Here is a 23,988-nt window from a genome sequence, read left to right on the forward strand (position 1 = left end):
CAGGTGGTGTAGCCTACATGTGTATTGCTGACCTAAGCATAGTTTTTGCATTTGCTAGCATTAATATTTTAAAGCCTACAGTGTCACAACATAATGAGAGAAAAATACAAATATACTCCTGTAAGAAAATACCAAAACATACTTTACTTAGATATTCTTTATAAATTTTAATTTACAACAATCAATATCAACTTTTGAGAAAAATACCCATTATAAACTTAAAAAATATACTCATTACAAGTTATAAAACGCATGACGACAAACAAACAAAAAAACAGATGCAGACAAACATGAACTTCAACTAGAAACAGTCAGCTGAAATTCAACTGTGCAAAACTATACAGCAGTATGCTTATGGTCATATAGCTGGTGTCCGATAACGTTCAGTTTGCTATATGTTAAGTGGCCGTCCTCCCCCTTGTTCTCTTCTGCTGACTGGCACTGAGCATTGTATGTATTTTTTTTGAAGAGGGTGTAATTACAGGCTGAATCACCAGTTTTGAAGTTGATGATCTAAGAGATGCCCTGGCAGGGTTCTTGTTTCTGGGTGATTTCCTACATTCGGCAGATATGCAGGGGTTAACCTTATGCTGTAGAGTGGCCTGTGACTTTGCTTTGGACTGTGGTTTGGTAGACTTCCTTTTGGTCCTATAAGGGGGTACCGATGGTCTCTTGGTGGGTGTCAAAGATCCAGCCCTACGTGAGCTACGCCTGATTGGCGTATGGCCATCTGATTTTTTGTGGTGGTCCTTTTGTCCAGACCCTCCAACTTTATATGAACTGCCTGTGCAAGACTGAGAAAGTGCTGTGGGAGAGTCATCCGTGTGGGAGGCAGACGGCTTAAGGTGTCCCAAGAGGAAACAACTGCTACTTGACATGGAAGAGCGGGGGAATAAGACTCTGCTAGACAAAGCAGAACCAGGCTCCGAAGGGCCACCGCCTTCTAGACATGAGCCAGAGGTGGAGGTACAAAGATCAGCCATGCTGTTCCTACCACGACCCTTCCGAGAGGCTCCTGAGGACTGCCCCTGCTCCAGGTCCTGTCTTTCCTTGTTAATATCTGGGCTGAGGCTACGGAATAACTGTCGTACGTGTGAAAGTGATTTGGAATTAGGAAGTGATGGCATTCCTTTCGGTGGGCTCTTCAAGATCCTATTGGTTAGGGGGTCGTAGAACTTCAGGGGTGTCTTTTTGTACTTGTATCTCAGGCCTAAGTCGCTATCGCATGATTTACGCTTCCTGCCTACCTTCTTAACAGGGGTGGGCTTAGATATTCCCTGTCCCCCATCTGGAGAAGAAAGCACATAGACCACTGTTTTGGGCTGTAGGGGACTCATTATCTTGCAGTAGGAAGCAGGGAGCTTCAATGCACACAGTCTGGTCTTCATGTCAGGAGTTTTTTCAGGGTTATGACATTGCTCTTGATTGTGTGGCAACGGGACTCTTTCTTGTGTTGTTTTTTGACGCACCACCGGACAGCTTATGGGGATGGTTTGTGTACCATGGCTAACCTTTACAACTTGGCAACGTGATGCTTGTCTATATATTTTTTGCCTTGTTCTTTTCAACAAAACAACTGGATGTGTTAGGTCTTCATCATGGTGTTCCAACAGAGGTAATATGTCCGTAGGCTCACATCCGGCAGTATCTGCTTGCTCTGTTTTGTCTTGTTTCCTGTTCTTTCTTCTTTTCTTACAGTGTTTCCCAAACCTAGCCAAGGATTCACTGTCAAAATAGCAATGGAACTGACCTTGTTGTAACTCTTTCACTATAGAGTCAATTTTCATGTCATCTTCACACATCACCTGCGTCCACGTCTTTCCAATAAAAGACTGTGGTACGTGGGGAAGATCAGGAAATACCTCTTCAGCGGCACTCTCTGTGGTTCCCTCTGGTCCTGCTTTCATACTCATCACAAATGTGTTTAGAGCCGTGTCTAGCCGAGTTTGGTATTCTTGGTCTTCAAGGTTTATATGCACTTTTAATAATTCTGCCAAATTTTTCTCCTCACCCTTAGCTTTTCCCAAAGCTGTCTGTATCGCATTGTCCCAGTCTTCACTTCCTTTGGATTCACCCATAGACTGTGGACTTAGAAGAAAGTTGCCATCATCCTCCTGCTCTTCAACTTTGGAACTGCGACCATAACAGTAGCTTTCAATAACCTCTTCTATCACATCTTGTATCTGGTCAGATAGATGACTGGATGTTTGTTCCCTATGGGGGCCTTTCCAAGGTGGCACTGATGAAATCCACACTGTTGGTTGCTCAGCCACTGACTTAAAGGTTGCAGGTTGGTCCTTTGAGGTAATGTACTTATTAGCTGGCGGGGCATGGGAGGAGTCACTTCCCTCTGTGTTCCTATTGGTTTTCCTATTTGCTTTTCTGTGTTCGAGCACTTTGGTCTTTGTGACTGGTGGATCCTCTGAAGCACAGAGATGTTCTGAATATTGTGTTTGTGAGAGTTCTCTCGGAACAGGTAGTGTTGTTTTTGAAGTATGTGGTTGGTCATTCGCAGAGCTGCCACTAGTCCTGTGCAAAAAACCTTGTGTGGGGGAATACTTTTCAGGAGGAGATGGTTCAAGCACCTTTTTTCTCATTTGAGAAGTGGTTTGTATGTGAGTAGTTCCAGGAAGGTCGGTTGTTACTGGTGGGGTAACCGATGCAATTTGCAGCATTTGGCAGGACTCATCTTCAGAGGTCGGCATCTCTTCACGTGTTCCAACAGACAAACCATCATCATCTGATCCACAGTACACCTCTGAGAATTCCTCCTTTGGGACAAGTGGGGTGGTTAGAGAAGGCAGATCAGCATGGGAAGGCCTACAAAGGAACAGAGGCATAAAAGTAAAAAGCTTATTTATATCCTTTATTTTGTACATCACACTCTAACAATGGAAGCAATGTGACAGATTGCCTTCGCTCAGATTTCCAGTTATATACACCTTGCTGAAGAACTGTGCAAACATAAACCGTTGCAACAGACTGACCTAGAATACTTGCATGTATAAAACACATCCATACACGTCCTGTTAAAATGAAATTTGGCTTTTCTCAGACCTGCAAACTCGGAAGTGAAAAATGTGACAGCCATACAACGGAGGGGTGGGTTGTATTGTCATTTTTTTCAGGCTTTTGGCCTGCACAAGCTGTATAAGTGCACCACATGACACCTATGGAGCAGAGGCTAATCACATGACAATCATTTTGAGCTACAGGAAAAATATAGATTTTTGTCGAATTTGAAAAAAAAAAAAAATTGCCCTGGTCTCGAAAACGATATTCATTTGTCTACGTCGAAGGTTTTGTTTTCGGCTTTAAAACATGCAGGATGGAGAAAATAAAGTAAAAGAGTGTCATTAAGAGAGATTAAGTGCAGGACCTGATTAATGAGAGCACAAAAAAAAAGAATTATTGGGAGCTTTCAAAAAGAAAGGTCAAAAAGCAGATACAAGCAAATACAAAAGTAATCCGCGCAGCTCGTGGCGACAATGTATTATGAAGCTAATTGATCGGTCTCTTAAATAATTATTAAATTTCATCTGTAAACTAAAGCTTCTGCATCTGAAACTTTGGGCGAATACACAAGTGCCTTACTCACGTAGAAGGGCAGAGCTCTAGAAGTGAAAATCCGAAAGGGAAACTGGCAACTGTCTCTGGCAATTTCCTATCAAGATATTTTCTCATTGACTGATACTTTGCGTTTAGTCCCTTTCAGCAATGATTTTTCTTCTTGGTCCGGTTTGTTTGGGCAGGCACTCGACAATCGCACTCGATTGTGCACCAAAAGCGGACCAAATAAGCATACCGAGATCTTCTTGAAGAGGTGGTCTCGGTACACTTTCAAACGTGATCCTACCTCGAACAGACCCAAATGCAAAAAGTACTGCACTTTTTTTGGACTAAACCAGCTGCCGTAGTCAGCAGTACTGTCCATTATGGAAAGATGACAAGTGTTTGTTGACAGTTAGCACTTGCATGGCAGCTCACGGACAAACTTGTAGTTGTGAGGAGGTGCGAAGCATCGTAGAAATTTGGTCTGATGACCATACTACATCCCAACCAAACGAATCCAGGTGCTGGACCAAAAATGTTTGAGACGCTCGAGAGTAGATGGCTAAGACCCTCGTGAGAGGCATATAAATGCACGTACTCTCTTTTCAAAATCTAATGATATAATTAGGGTTTATTGGTGGATTATTAGGAAGGGACATACTGTTACTGTACATTTGATATACAGTGCAGACAGAGGGTAGATTCAGGCATACCGTGTGTCACTGTAGCGATGGGGATGATGCTGAAGCACATCCTGGAGGAATCTTTCCAACAAACTCCCAGAAGACACATTAGTCCGAGCAGCTCGCAGCACTTGTCTATGTTGAGCACTCAGGATGTGCTGCAGAGAAAAAATGCTTACTCTGTTACAATAATCTTAATACAGTCTTTTGTTTTGTAAACTTAAGAATGTCACAATACTTTCAGTTTTTATAAAAATGTATATATTAGATCCATTAACATGCATTAACTGTATTTGGCAATGAATAGTATTGGCTTGTAGTAGGAAACTACTCATTAACACGAGACATGTTATAGTATGTACCTGTTCAACGCTGTTATACAGAACTTGACAGCAGCTGCAGTAACCCTGTCTTCGGGAATTGGAAGGGCCAGCAATAGGCTCCTCCCCTCTCCTCATAGTTTAGAGAGAATACAATTTTTTAAAATAAGATCACAATCTTAATGTTACAAATAAAGAGTTTGGTTCTTTAAACTCTTTTATAACTATGTTTATAAAACAATTCAAAATTCATGTTTTTTATTGTGCATTCTAAATAATAACAATCAAACTGCAGTTGGTCTATTTCGATTTAAGGCTTAATAACTCAAAAAAAAAAACAGCTAACTAACAATAAAAACATTACACAATAAAAACAACAAGTTATCTTATTTTGAAACCAAACTCTTCAAATTATTTTTAAAGGTGATCTAAATAACTAAATGTAGATTCCTGTAAATGCTGGATCTCTTTTTCAGATGCGTATAGCATGAGAACTCACCTGCCTGACGTATCAGCCAGACACCTCTCTGCATCTAAAAGAATAAGACATTAACATGCTTTCTCGTGATTTCAAAATGATAATATACTGAAAAGCTGACAACATTTTATTGCTCAAGGTTAAATTGTTTTACCTTTAGCAGAGGATTTAAATCCCTCCTCCATAGGCATTGTAATATCTGACACAAATCACACAAACACCCATAAGTAGAAATATGAGTGGCCGCATTATGCATTGCACATGCGTTCATTCATTGTTTACGCATATAGACAAATGTTGTCTATTGAAAAAATGCTAAAACATTTAATGCCAACAACAACCATACTAAACAGTAAGCAAACTAAATATATATAGATGTACTCACATATATGGAGGAGAGGATACTTTGGAAATGTTTGGGTCACATCACCGCACTTTATGTGTAACTAAAGCCACGTGCAGGAAGTTATCAATCGTATCTAGAAAAGCAAAATGCATTGACCTTAATTAGAAACTAGGTCCTTCTTTAACACTTGAATATTCCACTCTGTTTGCAATATATACAAAATGATGTTCGAAATGTACGTTTATAAAACTTGAACACTACTATCGCCCTGCTAAAACAAAATGTGTATGTGTAAACTGGCATACAAAGCACGGTTTGCATCCTAAATCCATTACTGTTCTACGGCTTATAAACTTGTTACTAATTAACAATGCACTTTGCTAGTCAGTTTTAAATGACTCGTATTAATCTCCGAATCGATACCGGCCTGCATACATAAATCCTGAAAAATAAAACCGCGTGTCCGGACATTTGAAAAAGAACCCGTTTACATCCAAACAAGTATTTGATAACCCTCGAGATATTAAATGATTATTTCAGACTCCATTCACTGCTTATAATAACGCAAACTATGCAGTGCGCGCTAGCACGCTGCGCTAGCTCACTTAGCAAGCTAGTAATACTTAGCATTACAACGTGGCCAGGGTGACACCAGGATAGTGACTTATTTTCCTTATTGAATATAATTTACAAAGTACTTCAACATGACTAGGCTTCGGACTTAACGATGCTTTCACCTGCTTGGAGATGTTATTCCACTTAAATTCCATCGGTCTCCGTATTTTGCAAAGGGTCTTTCGTGTAGTGACGTAAAAGTAAAGCGCGGGAATCCGCCCACTGACAAGTCTGTGGGATTGGCAACGGCACAGTAAACTTACTGCGGCCTAACACGTTCCAATATTTTAATTGAGGGCTCTTAATGCAAAATTTGATTTGCAGTCCAGATCATGCGAAAGAAATATGCCGGATTTAGGGAAAACATCCATGTAAAAGTATAATCTTTGTCATTGGATATAAATAGCTTTTCCAGTACAAGATTAGATTCAGGAACAAGTGGCAAGAAACCGTGCAAAAGTTCGGGACACTTGTAATACTCACCTAGCTTAAACAGGCTGGAATTGAACCACAGGCATAACGTTACAAAGAGTGCCAGGCAGATGATGAATTTAACAAAAGCATAACCAGAAACAAGTGAATGTGAAGTGCCTTTATTGGGTTGATACTTTTTGAGTCTTAAATCTTGTTGAAGGCTGCCACATCCATGGACTGCACATAGTCCTCAAAAGCTGTGATCAGTTCTTCTAGCTGATCTGTTCCAACTTTGTCATCTTCCACCACACAAGCAATCTGCAGTTTTTTTATGCCATAGCCGACCGGTAACAGTTTAGCTGTATAAGAGAAGTCACAATTAAAGTGTATTGAAAGAACCGAAACAGTGAAGAGATTTAAGCAGGACACAATATTTAGTTTGTCATTGCAGAGTACTGGGCATGTACTTACATTGACCCCAGACGAGACCATCTAACTGAATGCTGCGTACACACTCCTCAAGCTTGTTCATTTCGGTTTCGTCATCCCAGGGCTTGACGTCCAACAAAATAGAAGACTTTGCGATGAGGGCGGGCTCTGCTCAGACAATAAAGTAAAAAATGGTGAAGCCATGGAACAAATAAAATTAAATAGGAAAAATTTAGTTTAGTAAACGTCAGATTTGTAAAAGTGTCAATCACATGACTCAGTCGAAAGATGGTGATAAATCATCATTGAGTTAGCCACAATGTTGCTTATATGTACATTTAAACGTGCAATAAAACATACTTTTAGACTTCTTTGCATTGTAAGCTGCAAGTCTCTCCTCCTTGATCCTTGTGGTCTCCTCATCCTGTAACAGAACACATCTAGGATCAGGTTCGCACACAACCATTGGAATCACTGAACATTAACCACAAACTGGTTTTCAGTATTCAAAGTGTCAATCACAATATCAGTCGAAAGATGGTTTAAAAACATCATGTGACCAGCAATTAATCAAAGCTCTGAAATGCATCTCAGTTTACCTCTTCCTCATCTGATCCAAACAGATCAATGTCGTCATCGTCTTCATCTGCCACTGCATGAGCTGCTTTAGTTGTGTCCTGCACACCAGCAGGGCCGTACTGACCAAGAGGTTTCTTTACACCTGGAAGGCTGAAAGTAATAAAGATTAATCCTTGAACTGCATCAACATGCCTAGCATTGACTTTAAAACCCCAACAATATCAGAGTTTAAAGGATTGTGCATCAGTGTCTCAGGCGAAAGATGGTGATAAGAGTAATCATCATGTATAGGGGAAAAAGCGCAAAGGTTTGAGTATTAAAATGAAGCTTGAGGTTACCTGGCCTTCTCTTTCTGGTATGATTTGATGTGATTGTACCACCGCAAGGCATGGCAAAGGTCAGTTTGGGGAACACCGGACAGGGCATCGAACACAGCAACATCTGCCTGAGAGGGTACGAACCTAGAAAAAAAAACAGTTAAAAGCCATCAAATACAGTCACACTGATTCCATATTTGAATTGTCTTGTTTTAGTTTTTATTGCATTACATGACCATACAGTTCAAACAGCACAAACCTCAGCATGGAAGCTGTGTCAACTGACAAATATTAGGGGGATGGGACATTACTACAAAATAGAGATCACACAATAACCAACTGACCATCGATTTTTTTTTAATTAAAAAAAACTGCTAAAAAACAACTGTGGCCTTCGAAGTGTATAGGAAACGTTTATATGACTACTAATTCTCAACTTATCGAGTTAATATTGACCATCTCATTACACCTAAAAAGACGTAAAATAACTCACCCCTCGATATAACTTTTATCTGCCAGAAAATCATTCAAAACTTTGAGGCCAGCGGGCGTTTTAAGATCACCAAAACCCATTGTTAGACGTTACTGGTGAGACCTCGTGTGGATACGTGGGACCTCGAGCTTGGAGGAAGAGAGAAGGAACAGAAAAGAACGTGAGATGATCTTTATACCGCTGACGCTGTGACTCCTCCCATGCTAGGCGACTTTAAAGATATTATGTAAGACAGGGCACATATTTTTTAGTGCATGTTGTGTGTTTAACTCTTTAAATAAAAACACATCATAATGTCTGAAACACTTCCACATATTTATAAATATCAATCAATGTTTCGACAGATATGTATGACTCTTAAGATGAAATACGAGAAGGAAATAGCGTTGATGTATAGCGGAAATGACGAAAGAGTAAATGTAAAAGGTCAACATAAAACATTGCATAAACTCTATATTAATGTATATATATTTTTATATAGATTGTTACATTTTTCTAAAATAAATTTAATAAACGTGTCTAATTTAGAGCTGCTTGAATAAGCGTTATCTCATTTTATATATTTTTTTCATGTCAATGTGCTTCGGCTATTTCCGTAATCTCCGAAATAAGACGAGGACATTTGTTTCTGAACCCACGGCAGTAACGCTGTTCTGGTCTAGAAGGCCAAATAGCGTCAAGGTAAGAGTAAACGCTTTTGCCTAGTTTAAATTGTAAAGAGAGTTTTGTCTGGACAGCTACGTTTTGCATAACAATTGTGCGTGATTACTGTATACAAGAAAATAGGACAATTACAGTCACGTTCTCCCTGCCCTTGACCATAGAGCTACTGTGCTGTAGAGTGCTAGCCTGCTAATCAGTTTGTAACTGCAAATGTTAACAGCATGAGATTTACATTGAAGTGTAATGTTTGTCTTGACAGTGTCATATCTATATACGTTTTCATATATAAAGGGTTATTTTAAAATATTGTGCTATATGTCTTACCGAGGGTTCAACAACATGTTGTGATGTAGCTATTCAATTGTAGGTTTTGTAACCCTTGCTTCAGGACTTATACTTACTGTCTGCCCTGTGCATTACATTGATTATTTAATTCAATTTTATTTTTAAATTTCACTATAGCAGTTTTGCAGCTTTACAGACCAATACATTTAAGCACAAGAATAGTACAGACAGGGAGATTATATCAATTGTATTACTGTCTGCCCAAGGGTCTGATCATTAAGACTTTAGTGACATATTTTATAGTCCACAGTCCTTGTTTTTATAAATATTTATTAATAGTCGACCTAGATAATATGCCTTGAAATGGTGATCAACATGTTGCGTCACGTCTAATCGCCTGGCATTTTCTTCCACAGCAACATGTTGCGTTTGCCAACACTGAGTCGGGCACTGGCTGGGGCAGCCCATTCCAAGGGCTCCATTCCCACCCCTAACAATGGTACTTATTCCATGTGTTTTTTCCTCCTTTAGTTTCCTGTTCATTAATGTTTAGCAACCTTACTGCAGTCAAATGCACAGACTATATCCAGACTGTTTTTTAACCAACAGTGCGGACATCAGTCCGGGCCTCAAGCAATTTGGTTGAAGTGTTCATAGATGGAAAGCCTGTCATGGTGGAACCTGGGACCACAGTACTTCAGGTGATTTTTTTTTTAATACTCTATATATATATATAGCTCAGATTTCAAACAGTATGCTGACAGATGCTATTTGGGTTCAGGCTTGTGAGAAAGTTGGCGTGCAGATTCCACGTTTCTGCTATCATGATCGTCTGTCAGTGGCCGGTAACTGCCGTATGTGTCTGGTGGAAATCGAGAAAGCCCCAAAGGTAACGTGCAGGACTGAGATTTGCGTGCGTTTGTGATTACATGTGGTCACCAACACACTTTACATACAAATACAATTTTCCATTCCTTTTGTTTCTCATTGACAGCCTGTAGCAGCGTGTGCGATGCCTGTCATGAAAGGATGGAACATTTTGACCAACTCGGAGAAAACACGGAAGGCCAGGTAGCTTTCTGTACAAATTTATTTTCAACAACAGTTTTCATGACACCGGTTTAAAGAACTTACATAAAGGTCCATTTACCATCTCTGATAGAGAGGGAGTCATGGAGTTTCTCCTTGCCAACCACCCTCTTGACTGTCCAATCTGTGATCAAGGAGGAGAATGTGATCTGCAGGTGAGAAAATAATTATTTACAGCTATTTAAGGGGCCAAGGGTGTCATCTGAAGTATCTGCTTAAGAGTGGAATAAGTGGCTGTTATTCTTTTTTTTTATATCTGGCCACATTACCATCCGTCACCATCAGTGAAATTATTGCTGTGTCCAGGGATGTGACAAAGTTGAACCTTGTATATGTGATCAGCAAAAAGATGCATGGAAACAATGTCAGAAATATTCTGAGTTTCTTGTAAGCATTGATTCCATGTTTGACCAGGGCCTAATGCAGTTGCTTTTCACTCACTTTTTTGGTCTGAACTGGATTTGTAGGACCAGTCCATGATGTTTGGCTCAGACAGAAGTCGTTTCACAGAGGGGAAAAGAGCAGTGGAGGATAAGAACATCGGCCCGCTCATCAAAACAATCATGACCCGCTGCATACAGTGCACACGATGTGTACGGTGAGTAGATGTTTTAGGCTATGTAATACAGAAATCTCGATCAGTATTCAGCCCAGGCAAGCATTTATCAAGTAATATTAAAGAAAATCTCTTTCTACAAACTTAAGCTTTGTTATTTTTCAGTTTTGCTAGCGAGGTTGCCGGAGTGGAGGATCTGGGAACTACAGGACGTGGTAATGACATGCAGATCGGTACCTACGTAGAGAAGATGTTCTTGTCTGAGATGTCTGGTAATGTTATCGACTTGTGTCCTGTTGGAGCACTGACGTCCAAACCATACGCCTTCACCTCACGACCCTGGGAGACAAGGTACAGTTCTGAGAAATGTATTTCTGCATTTTTGCACTTTCACAGTTTATTGCTGCTGTCATTTAATGGCTGTTTACTTGGTGACTGTTCGTTGCATTGGTGATTTGTATTATATGAATGTGATTCGCTGATGTGTCTGCAGGAAGACAGAGTCCATTGATGTGCTGGACGCTGTAGGCTCCAATATTGTGGTGAGCACCAGGGGTGGTGAGGTCATGAGAATTCTGCCTCGTCTTAATGAAGATGTAAATGAGGAATGGATATCAGACAAGACCAGGTAAGAATTTCAAGAGCATATGCACTTATGAAATCAGCACTTACTTTCTCTATTTGTATATGAAGTGCACGATTACATGCATATTAGGATTTCAGTTTGGATTATAACAAAAACATTTAAAACGGTTTATAAACGGTTTAGTCATCTGAAACCGCAATGGTGGGACTTTGGCGAACCATTACTAGCTAGAGGTCTTAAGCGATCTACTTTGTATAGCATGCAAACTTCAGAATGGCCTAATCATCAGCCTTTTTGAACATAACTATTGGTACAACTACTACAAATCTGAAACTGAAGCATGAAGAAATGTAACATGTTTTCATTTCGACCCTTATTCGACTTTCTATTAAAAAGCATATTTTTTGCACTAATTTGACACAAAATTCCCATAGTGATGCATAGATGATACATGATCTACTGTCCTTTCTCTCGACAAGGTTTTCATATGATGGGTTAAAAAGGCAGCGCCTGACCCAGCCAATGGTAAAGGATGCTAGCGGGCATCTGGTGAACACCAGCTGGGAAGATGTTCTCACACGTGTAGCTGGAGCAGTAAGTACATGCATATTATAATATCATAAACAAGATGTGAAAACATGCATATGCTGTTTTGTAATTTTACAGACATTAGAACTAAAATGGTTGAGGTTTGTGTTTGCAGCTCCAGGGAGTTCAGGGTTCTGAGGTAGGAGCCATTGCTGGTGGGATGGTAGAAGCAGAAGCTCTGGTGTCCCTGAAGGACCTGTTGAACAGACTGGACAGCGAGACCTTGTGTACTGAGGAGATCTTCCCGATGTCTGGTGCTGGGTTGGTCATCAAAACAACTCACAATACTTTAGAATTGTGATTATTGCCATAATACTATTAGAAGATGTAAAAAATAAAATTATTTGTTTCCTTAGAACCGACCTTCGCTCCAATTACCTCTTAAACAGCCGTATTGCTGGCATTGAGGAGTGTGACCACCTGCTTTTGGTCGGAACAAACCCACGTTATGAGGCTCCTCTCTTCAACACGCGTATCCGCAAGGGGTACAATCATTTCACTAATGCCAATTGGCAGGTCATTTGTCTTAATCTAACTGTTTCTGTTTATTACATTTTTCAGCTGGTTGCATAATGAACTACAGGTGGCCTTGGTGGGTCACAATGTGGATCTAAGCTACTCCTACAACCATCTGGGTGAATCCACACAAGTGCTGCAGGAGATCGCTGCTGGAACGCACCCTTACTGCAAGGTAATGGTTCATACAGTAGGAATGAAACATGGATTTATTGTTAGAAATATTTTCTAAACGGAAAGGAAGGAATTTCCGTTTATTCTTGAAGGAATAAAGGGCATTTTGTTATTGTGTTTTAGGTCCTATCCCAGGCCAAGAAGCCTGTTGTTGTCGTGGGTAGTTCAGCTCTCCAGAGGGAGGATGGGGCAGCCATATTTAATGCTGTGTCCACTATTTCTCAGAACGCTCGGGCCAGTAGTGGTGCAGAGGAGGGATGGAAGGTTCTTAATGTGTTACACAGGTTAGCTATTATAATACACCACTAAAGCTACTTTTTTTAATGTCAAATTAAAACAAAATTGTGCATGTACATGTTTTTGACATCAGGGTGGCCAGTCAAGTTGCAGCCTTGGACTTGGGTTATAACCCTGGTGTTGATGCCATCCGGAAGAACCCTCCCAAAGTCTTGTTTCTTTTGGGAGCTGATGCAGGCTGCATCACCAGAGCAGACCTTCCCAAAGATAGCTTTATCATCTATCAGGGTCAGTAAAAGTGCTTTTGTAGGCTATATTACAAAGTAAGCGTCTGTTACCAAGTTTACATTTTTGGAAGTTAACGGTGCCACACACCGATTCAGGTCACCATGGAGATGTTGGTGCACCTATGGCTGATGTCATCTTGCCCAGCGCTGCATACACAGAGAAGTATGGCACATATGTTAACACAGAGGGTCGAGCCCAGCAGACCAGGGTTGCTGTTACTGCTCCAGGCATGGCACGTGAGGACTGGAAGATTTTGCGCGCCATCTCTGAGGTAAATGCAACCTGTTGCCTACTTCCACACATATCACAAAAAGCAGTGAACACTTTCTGTATAAAACACACCTTTTTGCGTTCTTAGCTGGCCGGAGTCAAGCTGCCCTATGACACGCTGGATGAGGTAAGGAGTAGACTGGCAGAGGTCTCTCCTAACCTGGTGAGGTATGATGATGTAGAAGAAGCCAATTATTTCAAACAGGCCAATGAGCTTTCAAAGGTTAGTCTTCTTTCCCTCATATTTATACCTTCACTACTTAAACAACCGAGTAATGTCTGTCTGTTTGTTTTCTGTAGGCTGTGAATCAGTCATTGCTTGGAGCGCCCCTCGTACCCCCTCAGCTTACTTTGAAGGAGTTTTACATGACAGGTACATGTGTGTCAGACAAAGGCTCCACCTAGTGTTTAAAATGATGTAACCATGTGTTTACTAGTTTCTTGTGTCTTCCAATATAGACCCTATCAGCAGAGCCTCCCAGACGATGGCCAAGTGTGTGAAGGCTATTACAGAGGGGGCTTCTGCAGTCGACGAGCCATCCATTTGTTAAAACTCTTTCAGAGTTGTCTATAGCAATGCACACAGCACACACATTAGTCACATAAGTATACATCCATAGATATGCATTCAGCATATTTTACTGTTGTCTCTTTTACACAGTCAGACGTAACCAGAGCAGTGAAATTAATCTGGCTCCTATTTAAATATACTTTGAAGGTTGTTGTAAAGTTTTCATTCCCAAGCTTAGACTAAAAGAGGTCTGCTTTGTTTGGAAAGCTCTTAAAATTATAAATAAAAATGTATTGTATCAATATACTGTTGTGAGCATTTTTATCTGTGGTTAAAATTGGTAAAGAAATATGTCTATATACACAGTTTACATCTCTGGTTGAAATTATTCAAAAAGACCCCACCTTTCGGTTTTGGTTCTTTAAAAAGTTCACAATTATATATATCTACACAGAAGACACTGCTTACAATTTCAAATATTACTTCCAATATTTCATTGGCTGAAGCAAAAAAATTTTAACTTTAAATTATAAATATATTAAATATATTATTTAAAACCTGCAAGTTACTTGTTCTGCCTGTTGAGGAGAAAACTGATTTTTGTGGTATATATTTTATCCACAGATTTCTAATTACATTGAATGGAGTAGTGAAGGAGTTAATATATTCAGAGATTTTACATGGACAAACTTTGATAACACCTTTTATTTTACACTTTTTTCGCAACGGTCTCGACCGTGCTGACATCACTGAATGGATTCATAGGGGGGCAACCTCAGACTTCGAGATCTCTTTAAACTAATAACACCTGCTTCCCTGTATACTCAAGACTATAACAGACCTTCTCTTAATAATATTTACTGAGAACAGTGAAGGGAAACTATAATTGACGGGAATTTAGTTTTCCAACGTGTTTTTTTTACTGCTGTGTATTTGAAGTTGCTGATGTCATATGCCAGGCATGGATGAGACGCTTAAGAGGAGGCTGTCGGTAAAGACTTTGGGGAAGATCCCCTCAAACTTAAAAATCAATGATCACTGTTGAAATAAACCATGACGTTGATATGAACCCTTCTGACACCCGACATACAATCGCTCTTTCGGAATTTTGCGTTTGCAAGCTCTGTCATCTGTCTAAACGCCGACAATGAACATACAAAGTTGAATTCCAAAATGGTTGCAGAGGTTGTTGTTGCACTGTCGGCTGTTGTCATGTCCCCCCAGTGCCTGTAGTTGTGCTGTAAGAAGCCTCGCATCTGATGACAAAACCAACACCCCTTCTCCTTGTGTACGGATAGTTTTATTTCAATAACCGACAAAGATGTGCCAGTAGGTTTCGTGTAAAATTATACGCACGCGTTAAAACACAAAATCCGCTAGCGTAAAGTGTGAACGTAGAGGTGGAATATCCCCGTTGCGCGCAATAGCCGTCGACCGTATGAAAAGATCAGCGTAGCTTGTTTAGCGTAGGCCGCAGCAATCGGGAAGTGCTGGGCTACTGGGAAGCACCGGACTCAAGCAAAGGCGGAAGCCGCTTATCACGCACGGCAAGACGGGCGGCTCGTTACCCGACTTGTGGGGATTCAGGAGGTTTCAGAGGCCAACGGTAAATACGAATAGCGCAAAAATAAAGGATTATTTTTCATCAAGTGTGCACGTTCTATTAGTTCTCCTTGTATTTTTATTTACAAATAAACTTACGGAAAAAAATGCAATTTCCCGAGGTAAATAAAACAAGAACTTTCAAACGTATCCGGTCGTCGATAACGCTCTTCGACAGGTATTTCCCCCTAATATTATCCTTCAGTGTCTCGCGCTCGAATACATGTTTTCGACGACCGTTTAAAAGTAAAAAAATACGTTCTAAATATTTGTAATGGAACAAATAAATGTATCCTTTGATTGTTTCCGCAGCTGCCTATTTTAAATCGAATTTTTGCTACAAAATGATCAAATTGTTACTACTGTTACTACACCCAACTTGCTTAATCCTTGCCTCAAAAGTAACTGATAGTTCTGCCCAAGTACATGATCGAGTAGTAGGCGGGTTGTCCACCGTCCCCTTGCGTTTTCAAAGTTGCTTTGCATGTCGAAGATATTGTACTCTGTCCGAGCACTTTTATGAGGCATCGTTTTATGATTTAGTGCTTCACCTGCTAAAAGCTCTGCTTACAACAGCTGTTTTTCGTCGAGAGCCATTGATTACTTGGAAACAGAATACCTTCATTACCGCATGTCACTTTTGTTTGTCTGGGCTGTTTATTCCGAGCTGCCTACACGCCTCGCTACATGCTTTGATAAATGCTTTGATTATCAAAAGCTGCTGTAAATTAGCTTGAATTAAAGATGAACAAGTATGTCTTATAAAATTCATGGGTCTGTTGTAGCTTTTTGAATTTATTTATAAATATAGACCCCCTCAAAAGGAATGCCAGTTATAATGGAAGAGAGGAAAGTATTGATTCCATTGCCCCGTAAATGCGAACTAATATGCCAAAAACTATACAGGTCAGTTAAAGGGACTTGTGGAAGCCTGGACCTATTGAGAATTGAGAATGAAATGGAAGTGTACAAGAAACAAACTTGTTATTTATATTCAGGCCCGAGACACCTGCCTGGTTCCAGCCTGGGGATGGATATGTAGATGGATGGACAACATAGTTTTAACAACATATTTATCTTTAAGACGTATTTTCAGTTTTCCCTTTGCAGTCTGTAGTTAATACTTAATAAAATAGAAGTGTCATGCCATAATGACTCGCACTACACAAGCTAACATCGTTTCGAATAGTGAATGTCAAATCTATTATTTTATTTATAAGCTGATGTTCCGGAGAGTTCCAGCCCTGGGATGTATGAAGGCAAACACATCCACTACTCGGAGGTGGACCACAAGCCTCTGTGTTCATACAGTCCAAAGCTGTGCAAGCAGCGCAGGCTCAATGGTTACGCTTTCTGCATCCGCCATGTGCTCGAGGACCGGAGTGCCCCCTTCAGACAGTGTGAATATGTAGCCAAATACAACAGCCAGCGCTGCACCAACCCAATACCCAAGGCGCAGGACCGCAAGTAAGTTCATCAATGTTTAAAGAAAAGGATGTTTGCAGGGAAATTAAGTTATTTGTGTGTGAAAACTCACCACGTACTGTACCTGTGTGTTTTTTAGGTATTGCAACAGTCACCTTCAGGTTATGGGTGTCCTCCCCAAAAAGGAACGAAAGAAGAAACAAGATACCATCGAGTCTTTGGCCCTCAACATCACTGTTCCATCTCTGGCTCTGAAGACCCACAACGGGCTTGAGCATTTATCCCCACCACCTTCTCTGGCTCGTCTGCTCCCCTCAGTTCCGTTTGCCCTTTACAAGCAAGAAAAAATGTTAAAAGTAAGTAGCACGTTTTTAAAGAAGCCTCAAGAAAGTCAAACCATGAGTCAGAAACAGCAAGAATGCAGGGTGGATTCAACCCTCCAGAAACATCCGAAATTGTCTTCTCTTACCTCCACCCATGCACGTCCTCCGCAGATTGGAAGAACCATGCAGACACCTTTAACGCCCTCCTCCCCTCGAACGCCAACCCCTCAAACCCCCACAATCCAGTCAGGGTCATTTTTCAAAACTTCCTCACCTCTTCAGGCCAGCAAGCAGGGCTCCACAGAAACGGCTCCGGGCGATAGGAAAATTAACCTGAAGCTAAATCATGGCAAAAAGGTTGTCCCTGGGACACCTCAAAGCCGAGATGACATACATAGACATTTAATAACAAAGAATTCAGTTGCCATGAAACAGCAGGCTCCATGTTTGAAGCAGCTCCAAAGTCTGATAGACCAGCACAAGCGGGAATACCAAGACCTGAACTCCCACTTAGGTATGTTACTGTGAAATGTGCCATTTAAAGGAAACTTTAGCATTAGTTTCAAATACATTACTTGTGCTCTAGGTCTTGACTGGTCAGAAGAAAGTGAGGAGGAGGATGGAGACTTGGGAAAATTAGTATCATATCAGTGCCAGAGACTACAAGAGAAACACTTTGAAAAGAGGTATGGTCAACCATCATTCAACAACCATCCATCTACCGTACTTTATTACCTCACTAGAATATTTGATTCTGATTGGTCAGTTGTGGTGGCCTGTGGTTAAAGGGATAGTTCACCCAAAAACAGAACAAAAAATGTGAATAATTATTTCTACTATGGTAATCAATGGTGCCCCAGAAATCTCAGTTAATTCAGTTTCTGAACAACTTGAGGGTAAAAATTATGACAGAAATAAATTTTTTGGGTGAGCCAACTCTTTAAGAGTTGGAAAAGAGGTTCTTAAACCTAAATAAAGACTGTTTTTAGTGTAAGCAGCCTTGACTAACATTAAACATGGACAAAGTGTCTGAGGTGTGGACCCTTTGATATCAGTTTAGTGATCTTGCAAGGTAATATTTAAAGGTTAAAACTAGACAAGCATCTTTCTCGTGTCTCTCAGTGACAGCATTTCCCGCACTGAGCGTCTGGCAGGCTTCTGCTCATACCTGAAAGAAAAACACAAGCACCTTAGCAGGGAGCAGAGGAGCTTCAGAAGGGAGAGGAAATCCCAGCATGCCCTTCAGAAAGCCCTACTCCAGGCAGCAAGAGAGGAACCTCACCACAGTGCACATCTTATTCAGGAACAACATAAAAAGACCTCTACAGCCTCCAGGTACAAACACACACACACACACACACACACACACACACACACCGAAGCCGGCTTCACGTGGCATGACATTTAGTATTTTTATGATATTACAGTAGCATTTCTACTGCTGGGTTTTAATATGTTTTTATTTCACAGCACTGCATTATCATTGGCTGGGGTGGCAGACTCAGGTTCATGTTTGGCTGTCGTAAAAGGCGAAAAATGCCAAAATCCAGCCTTACCATTTTCCAGGCACTGCTTTCAACGTATCCTCTCAAAGCTGCTTATGTTTGGAATTAGTCAAAGGTTGTCATAAAAATGGTTCTTTTATAATTTAAAAATGATATTATCATATAATAATAATAATAGTGCGTTAAAACATGTCTTCGAATGACAATCAATGTTGGTTCAAAAGTGGTCCAGAGTAAGGGTGCTCCGATCAGGACTTTTGGGGCTGATAATGGATCTTTATGAAGCCTTCTATTTATCATGTAGAATTATTTATTTAACAATTTCAAAGAAGAAAGAACAGAGTATATCACCTAATGAATTGAGAGATGAAAAGGAATCATAAGTTGACAACTTGCAAACAACATATTCCTATACAACATAAATGATAGCAGCCATAGGAACCGCTTAAGGCTGGATCACACTACAAGACTTTTGCTCAGATTTTCATTCTAGAAATGTTGGAGAAAATCTGCGCCTGTCTGCAGATTTTATTATGTGTTGTGATGCCCAGTAAACTTTCAAAAAGTCTGCAAGTCTGTCTTTTTTTTTTATCTGTTCAGATTTTAAAAGTCTTGTAGTGTGATCCAGCCTCTAGAGTATAACACAGCTTTCCTGTTTCATGATTATGAAAAAAACAACAGAATAAAAAAAAACATGTGCAAACTTTCGGGAGTGGCAAACCCATATGAAAGCGGGTGTGAAGTCCCTGATAGTTCCATGATAGTTCCTGATAGTTCCATGATAGTTCCAGTTAACATTTGTGATGATTGACACGCTGGTAACCATAGCAACGTTCTGGCGTCTCGCAGCTGTAAGAATATAGACCGTTTGGTATCTGTTATTTTTCTGCTAAGATTCGCTTTGTCCATCAATTCAATTAAGGTACCTCTGACAGACACGGTTTGTTTTGTAAGAGAGCTTTTGCAGTATTGCAATATTCATTTATTTTTAAGCTTTTTTATGTTTGTTGTTTGATCTTAGGTGTTAAAAATGGTCAGTTGATCACCGACCGATCAATTGGAGCACTCTTAGTCCAGAGGATTTATTACTTTTTTGTTTAATAAGGACTCTTTTAACAGCAGTTAGTGTTTATTACAAGGCTTGACAGAAACGTGGGCTTCCCTGGTCGTGGTTTAGGGACGTTAAACTTTGTTAATCATTTTAGAAAGTCATCCAGCTAGTCTCCTTCCGACTGCAGATTCAGGTTTTCAAGCCATATTTTCCTCCGTTTCTCAGTCAATACTGGCATTTTGCCCCTTCATGAACATCATCTTTTGCTACACAATAAACACACCTTTTGGCTTTATTGTTTGATCAATCTAAACAATCAAAAACAACGCAAAACATAGGTATTTTCAATGTGTGATAGGTGTGATTTCCCCCCATTTTGTGTCCCCCCCACTTCTCAAACCAAAGTTACACCCTTGTATACAATATATATATATATATTTTAAACTGTACACTGATTTAACATACGATTAAAACACCATTTCTGTGACTTAGCAAACCATCTGTTTTGGAGATTACCCGCTTAAGTTTTTCTGCGTTCCCCTGTCTTGCGTCCTTAACTGAACTCTATAGATATCCTTCAGAACCGATCTCAGCAGCTGTTCTCGAGCTGTACCGCTCGCTTTGCAGATGGAGCTCAGTGTTCCATCCCCGTCTTTGACATCACACACCAGACGCCGCTTTGTGACGAGCACGCAAAAAAAATGGTGAGATACGGTGAACTGCTTCATTACATACAAAACTTTAAGCTCAGTGGTGTTTAACCGTTTGTGTGCCAATGCATATTTCCCGCAGGACAATTTCCTTCGAGGAGACATCAGCCGTAAGACGTACCACCACCACCAGCAGATTCAGAGGCACAGGCCGTTGAAGAAAGCCAAGCCTTCACCTCTCAGTAAGAAACATAAAAAGAGAAGCAGGAGGGGAGTAACACGGCGCCCTCAGAAGCCCATTCCCCCCGCACTTCCCCAGGGCAACTTGGCCATGCCATCTATCTTGTGCCTGCCCACTCAGCCGTCGGGCATAAGGTGAGAGACGATTCCTAATCTATGCGCGTGTGTGTGTGTGTATGTATATGTGTGTGCTAACATTTTTGTTGTATGCAGGAGCCCTTTAACTCCTGATCTAAGTGCAGACGAACTTCCAGATGACATCACCAATGACATTAGTGACATTCCACATGACCTGGAGTTGAATCAGGAGGATTTTTCAGACGTCCTACCTCGCCTCCCGGATGATCTTCAGGACTTTGATCTCTTCGAAGGTAATTGTCTCTCTTTTCTCAAGATTGTTTAGTGTTTAATATTCACTAGCATATATTTTATATTTATACTAATTGATTTTGTGTTTTGTATAGGTAAGAACAGTGAGCTGTTGCCCACCTCAGAGGAAGCTGAGGAGCTGGTTCGTGTACTTCAAGCCATGGGCTCGTACCCAGAATCCCTTGCATGTCTTAGTGGAATGGCCGAGCTCGGTCCCGTAGAAGGGGTGGATTGTCGTAGCATGTCGAGTGGAGTTGTGGATCTACTGAGTGCACGGCTATCCGCAGAGACTCTTTCCAACCTGGAGCTTGACGCCAGTCTGCTCCCCACTTCGGAAGACGTTTTTCCCCCATCACCTCCATCGCCACAACCCCCTCTCACTCCCCCCTCCTCTGTGGGACATCTCACAGACAGCACATACTCGCAGAGGCAACCTCACCTCCTATCCAAGATGGATATCTCCAAAGCAGATCTCAGTGACCTGCACCTTGACAAGGATGAGGACATCTCTCACGGCTCTTGGGGCGTTCTCACACTCCCCCTCAGTGACTCTTCCCAATTTCACAGCCTTATTGCCTCCGATGGACTGCTGATGTCCACAGCGCTCTCAACACCCCTGACCCCTGTACCCTCATCCCCCTGCCAACCTGGTTTGGCCGTCTCCGCTTTGCCTCAGAGCGGTCACACTTTACCTATTACATCCCTCCCCTCCTCGCCAACATCAGAGCTTTTGTGCCCCATTCAAACCAAGCACCTTTTCCCCCCACTGTTCAACCACTGTGGGATCCCGACAGATTTACAGCCACACCATAGTATGCCAGCACCCTCTATGGACCAGGCCTGAATTACAGGCAGAACCAATTTTTCCAGTGATTTCACATAGTCGCAGTATTCAGGGAACATGCGGGTGATTTTTGTTTGTTTGTTTTATTCCGTTTCTTGTTTGAGTTTTCCAACTTCTACATTGTTTTCCCCCTCACACAGAAAGCACGTCAAGCAATAACTTTCACATCAGCTTAGTTGCTTTTTTCTAAAGCTAATGGATAAATGGATTTTAGCCATTGATATCACTCGTATCCTAAAATGCATATTTAATATATTTATAGAGTAGCGTCTGCACAGATAGTTTTATTGATGAGTGCAAATGTGTGGTGAAACTGGTGAAAATGTGGTTATTGTTTAGAGGTCGAGTTTGTCAGTGGTAAAGAAATGGGAAAGATGTCATGGTTGTATCACTATTCGTCCCGTGTGATGGTTAAACGCTCACTGTTCTGGCAGATCGTGTTAATGTGCTTTTAGTAGCAGTCCAAACTAAGGGGTCTTGCTGTAAATGTAAGTACCTGACATAAAAGCTACCGTATGTTTCACATTTATGCATCGTGTATTCTAAATCAAGAAACATTTACACTTTGTTAAACCCTGCAAACAAATGCACAACACTGTACTTCTTTGAAAAATTTTAAAGTAGCATATAGCTATTTTTGGCTTGTCACGTAAGCAATTTACGTTTAAGTTACATGAGGGTGTTAAACTTTTAGTGTTTGATGTTCTCCTGTAAGGCATTTGTGCGAAATATATGTTGTAAAGCTATAGTCACTCTTGTCATGGCTTTTAAAGAAAGTAGTTTTGATACCTTTTACCCTTATGTCACTCCAAATCTACATTTCATTTATCAATTTTTGTAGTCGAAAGCATCTTTGTCCACACCAGAAAAGAATCTCACTTAACCAATGTAATGAAATCATGTCTGGCAGTTCACTTTTAAAGAGAACGTTGAACGTTTAATAATGATACTGAATATTTGGGTAGACTTGCCGTTGTACCAGATAATGCTGCTTTTACCAACAGGCATACTGACAGATGATATTCTTGCACACCGGCTGTCGTCTCGTCCTTTTTAAAACTTGTATTCTCTGAATGTATCGGGTCAACAAAAAAGTTTATTATAACCTATCAAAATGTTATGGTCCTCTACTTTGTTCAAGGTATTTTTATGTATAGACATGTTTACTTTTGTTACTTAAGTGCTTGGATGTGGGTGTGTGTGTATAGACAATGTGTAAGAGACATTCTATGTTTTATTTGAAATGTTTGAATTAAAACTGCTATGATGATGATTTAGTGTTCGCTCATCGTTTTCTCTAAAAATACATAAACGCAAACAAAGAGTCAGTTATGAGATGATAAATATACACGTACATTATTATAACAACAGTAGGCCGATGAACCCGAGTATAATACTGCTGAATAGGTAATGATCTACAACTCCGAAAATTCCCTCACGGTGTGTTTCAGAGCACACTAGTTAAAAAAGCAAAGACATTTGAATGTGTTAAAATGGTCTCGAATGCGCCATTTGACGTGTAAAACCGACAGAGGGCGCCAAATACATTGTAATGAACTACAGTTTTAGTCATGCAGCGTTGAGCAGAGAAGTTAGGATGAAGTGAACCATATCAAAAAATAGAACATTGTCTTTGCTTTTCTTTTATCCCTTAAACAGATTTAACACAAAACAAGTCTTCGTGAAAGCAATCTCGCCCGTAACCACAGTTTTGAGGCACATGTATTTTCTCCTCATCGCACCACTGAAGGGGCGCAAGGACGCTCCGCGCTAGCTCGGGCTCTGGCGTTACCTAGCAACCGTTCCCATACTGTACTCCGGCTACCTTCAACTCTAGCGCTGTTTCTATTTCTGTTGAAGCGTTGCAGTCGCCGTCTGCTAAAACATTCATAGCACAGTCCTCTTAGCATGTGGCCTCTGCAGCAATGTTGCAGTTTGAAGCGCTGCCCCTACCCGACGCACCGCACCGCGTGAAACTGACAAATGGCGC

General features: G+C 40.7%; 4 protein-coding genes across 9 annotated transcripts; 2 read left to right on the plus strand and 2 right to left on the minus strand.

The window, feature by feature from the left end:
- Positions 1-122: 122 nt before the first annotated feature.
- On the minus strand, positions 123-6,249 carry zdbf2 (zinc finger, DBF-type containing 2). Of its 2 annotated transcripts, none has more exons than XM_079461115.1 (7): positions 6,117-6,249; positions 5,419-5,512; positions 5,188-5,232; positions 5,055-5,088; positions 4,598-4,688; positions 4,266-4,393; positions 123-2,820 (listed from the first exon to the last, which is right to left on the minus strand). In XM_079461115.1, exons 3-7 carry the CDS (start codon positions 5,222-5,224, stop codon positions 399-401), a joined length of 2,712 nt encoding a protein of 903 aa, XP_079317241.1. In that variant the 5' UTR covers positions 5,225-5,232; positions 5,419-5,512; positions 6,117-6,249; the 3' UTR covers positions 123-398. The 2 variants fall into 2 exon arrangements, with proteins under 2 accessions (XP_079317241.1, XP_079317242.1); XM_079461116.1 differs by having other exon boundaries at positions 129-2,820; positions 4,598-4,685; positions 6,117-6,190.
- Positions 6,250-6,571: 322 nt separating this feature from the next.
- eef1b2 (eukaryotic translation elongation factor 1 beta 2) lies at positions 6,572-8,604 on the minus strand. The gene is made up of 6 exons (XM_079461117.1): positions 8,227-8,604; positions 7,755-7,877; positions 7,437-7,566; positions 7,198-7,261; positions 6,880-7,005; positions 6,572-6,767 (listed from the first exon to the last, which is right to left on the minus strand). Exons 1-6 carry the CDS (start codon positions 8,304-8,306, stop codon positions 6,613-6,615), a joined length of 678 nt encoding a protein of 225 aa, XP_079317243.1. The 5' UTR covers positions 8,307-8,604; the 3' UTR covers positions 6,572-6,612.
- Positions 8,605-8,619: 15 nt separating this feature from the next.
- On the plus strand, positions 8,620-14,507 carry ndufs1 (NADH:ubiquinone oxidoreductase core subunit S1). The gene is made up of 19 exons (XM_079461118.1): positions 8,620-8,907; positions 9,591-9,673; positions 9,784-9,875; positions 9,956-10,063; positions 10,169-10,245; positions 10,337-10,418; positions 10,731-10,861; positions 10,985-11,170; positions 11,313-11,447; positions 11,885-11,999; positions 12,109-12,254; positions 12,350-12,478; positions 12,555-12,684; positions 12,807-12,967; positions 13,054-13,208; positions 13,304-13,479; positions 13,567-13,701; positions 13,779-13,851; positions 13,938-14,507. The coding sequence occupies exons 2-19, from the start codon at positions 9,595-9,597 to the stop codon at positions 14,027-14,029; spliced, it is 2,202 nt and encodes a 733-aa protein (XP_079317244.1). The 5' UTR covers positions 8,620-8,907; positions 9,591-9,594; the 3' UTR covers positions 14,030-14,507.
- Positions 14,508-14,714: 207 nt separating this feature from the next.
- On the plus strand, positions 14,715-23,271 carry ino80db (INO80 complex subunit Db). Of its 5 annotated transcripts, none has more exons than XM_079459622.1 (11): positions 15,181-15,595; positions 16,812-17,058; positions 17,156-17,372; positions 17,511-17,853; positions 17,926-18,025; positions 18,462-18,674; positions 18,810-18,919; positions 20,466-20,599; positions 20,688-20,920; positions 20,999-21,156; positions 21,250-23,271. In XM_079459622.1, the coding sequence occupies exons 2-11, from the start codon at positions 16,841-16,843 to the stop codon at positions 21,996-21,998; spliced, it is 2,475 nt and encodes an 824-aa protein (XP_079315748.1). In that variant the 5' UTR covers positions 15,181-15,595; positions 16,812-16,840; the 3' UTR covers positions 21,999-23,271. The 5 variants fall into 5 exon arrangements, with proteins under 5 accessions (XP_079315745.1, XP_079315747.1, XP_079315748.1 ...); XM_079459623.1 differs by having other exon boundaries at positions 15,181-15,277; XM_079459619.1 differs by having other exon boundaries at positions 14,715-15,595; positions 17,156-17,853.
- Positions 23,272-23,988: the final 717 nt, after the last annotated feature.

Source organism: Barbatula barbatula (genome assembly GCF_947034865.1).
Source record: "Barbatula barbatula genome assembly, chromosome: 7".
NCBI lineage: Eukaryota > Metazoa > Chordata > Actinopteri > Cypriniformes > Nemacheilidae > Barbatula > Barbatula barbatula.

Coding starts and splice junctions, on each gene's coding strand:
- ino80db (XM_079459619.1), top strand. CDS start 16,841: ATGTATGAAGGCAAACACATCCACTACTCGGAGGTGGACCACAAGCCT. Junction 17,059..17,155: donor CCCAAGGCGCAGGACCGCAA/GTAAGTTCATCA, acceptor TGTGTTTTTTAG/GTATTGCAACAGTCACCTTC. Junction 18,026..18,461: donor GAGAAACACTTTGAAAAGAG/GTATGGTCAACC, acceptor CGTGTCTCTCAG/TGACAGCATTTCCCGCACTG.
- ndufs1 (XM_079461118.1), top strand. CDS start 9,595: ATGTTGCGTTTGCCAACACTGAGTCGGGCACTGGCTGGGGCAGCCCAT. Junction 11,171..11,312: donor TCACGACCCTGGGAGACAAG/GTACAGTTCTGA, acceptor ATGTGTCTGCAG/GAAGACAGAGTCCATTGATG. Junction 11,448..11,884: donor TGGATATCAGACAAGACCAG/GTAAGAATTTCA, acceptor TCTCTCGACAAG/GTTTTCATATGATGGGTTAA.
- eef1b2 (XM_079461117.1), bottom strand. CDS start 8,306: ATGGGTTTTGGTGATCTTAAAACGCCCGCTGGCCTCAAAGTTTTGAAT. Junction 7,878..8,226: donor GATAAAAGTTATATCGAGGG/GTGAGTTATTTT, acceptor TTTTTTTTCTAG/GTTCGTACCCTCTCAGGCAG. Junction 7,567..7,754: donor TACCAGAAAGAGAAGGCCAG/GTAACCTCAAGC, acceptor TATTACTTTCAG/CCTTCCAGGTGTAAAGAAAC.
- zdbf2 (XM_079461115.1), bottom strand. CDS start 5,224: ATGCCTATGGAGGAGGGATTTAAATCCTCTGCTAAAG. Junction 4,394..4,597: donor TGTATAACAGCGTTGAACAG/GTACATACTATA, acceptor TTTTCTCTGCAG/CACATCCTGAGTGCTCAACA. Junction 2,821..4,265: donor CATCGCTACAGTGACACACG/GTATGCCTGAAT, acceptor GTTCCTTTGTAG/GCCTTCCCATGCTGATCTGC.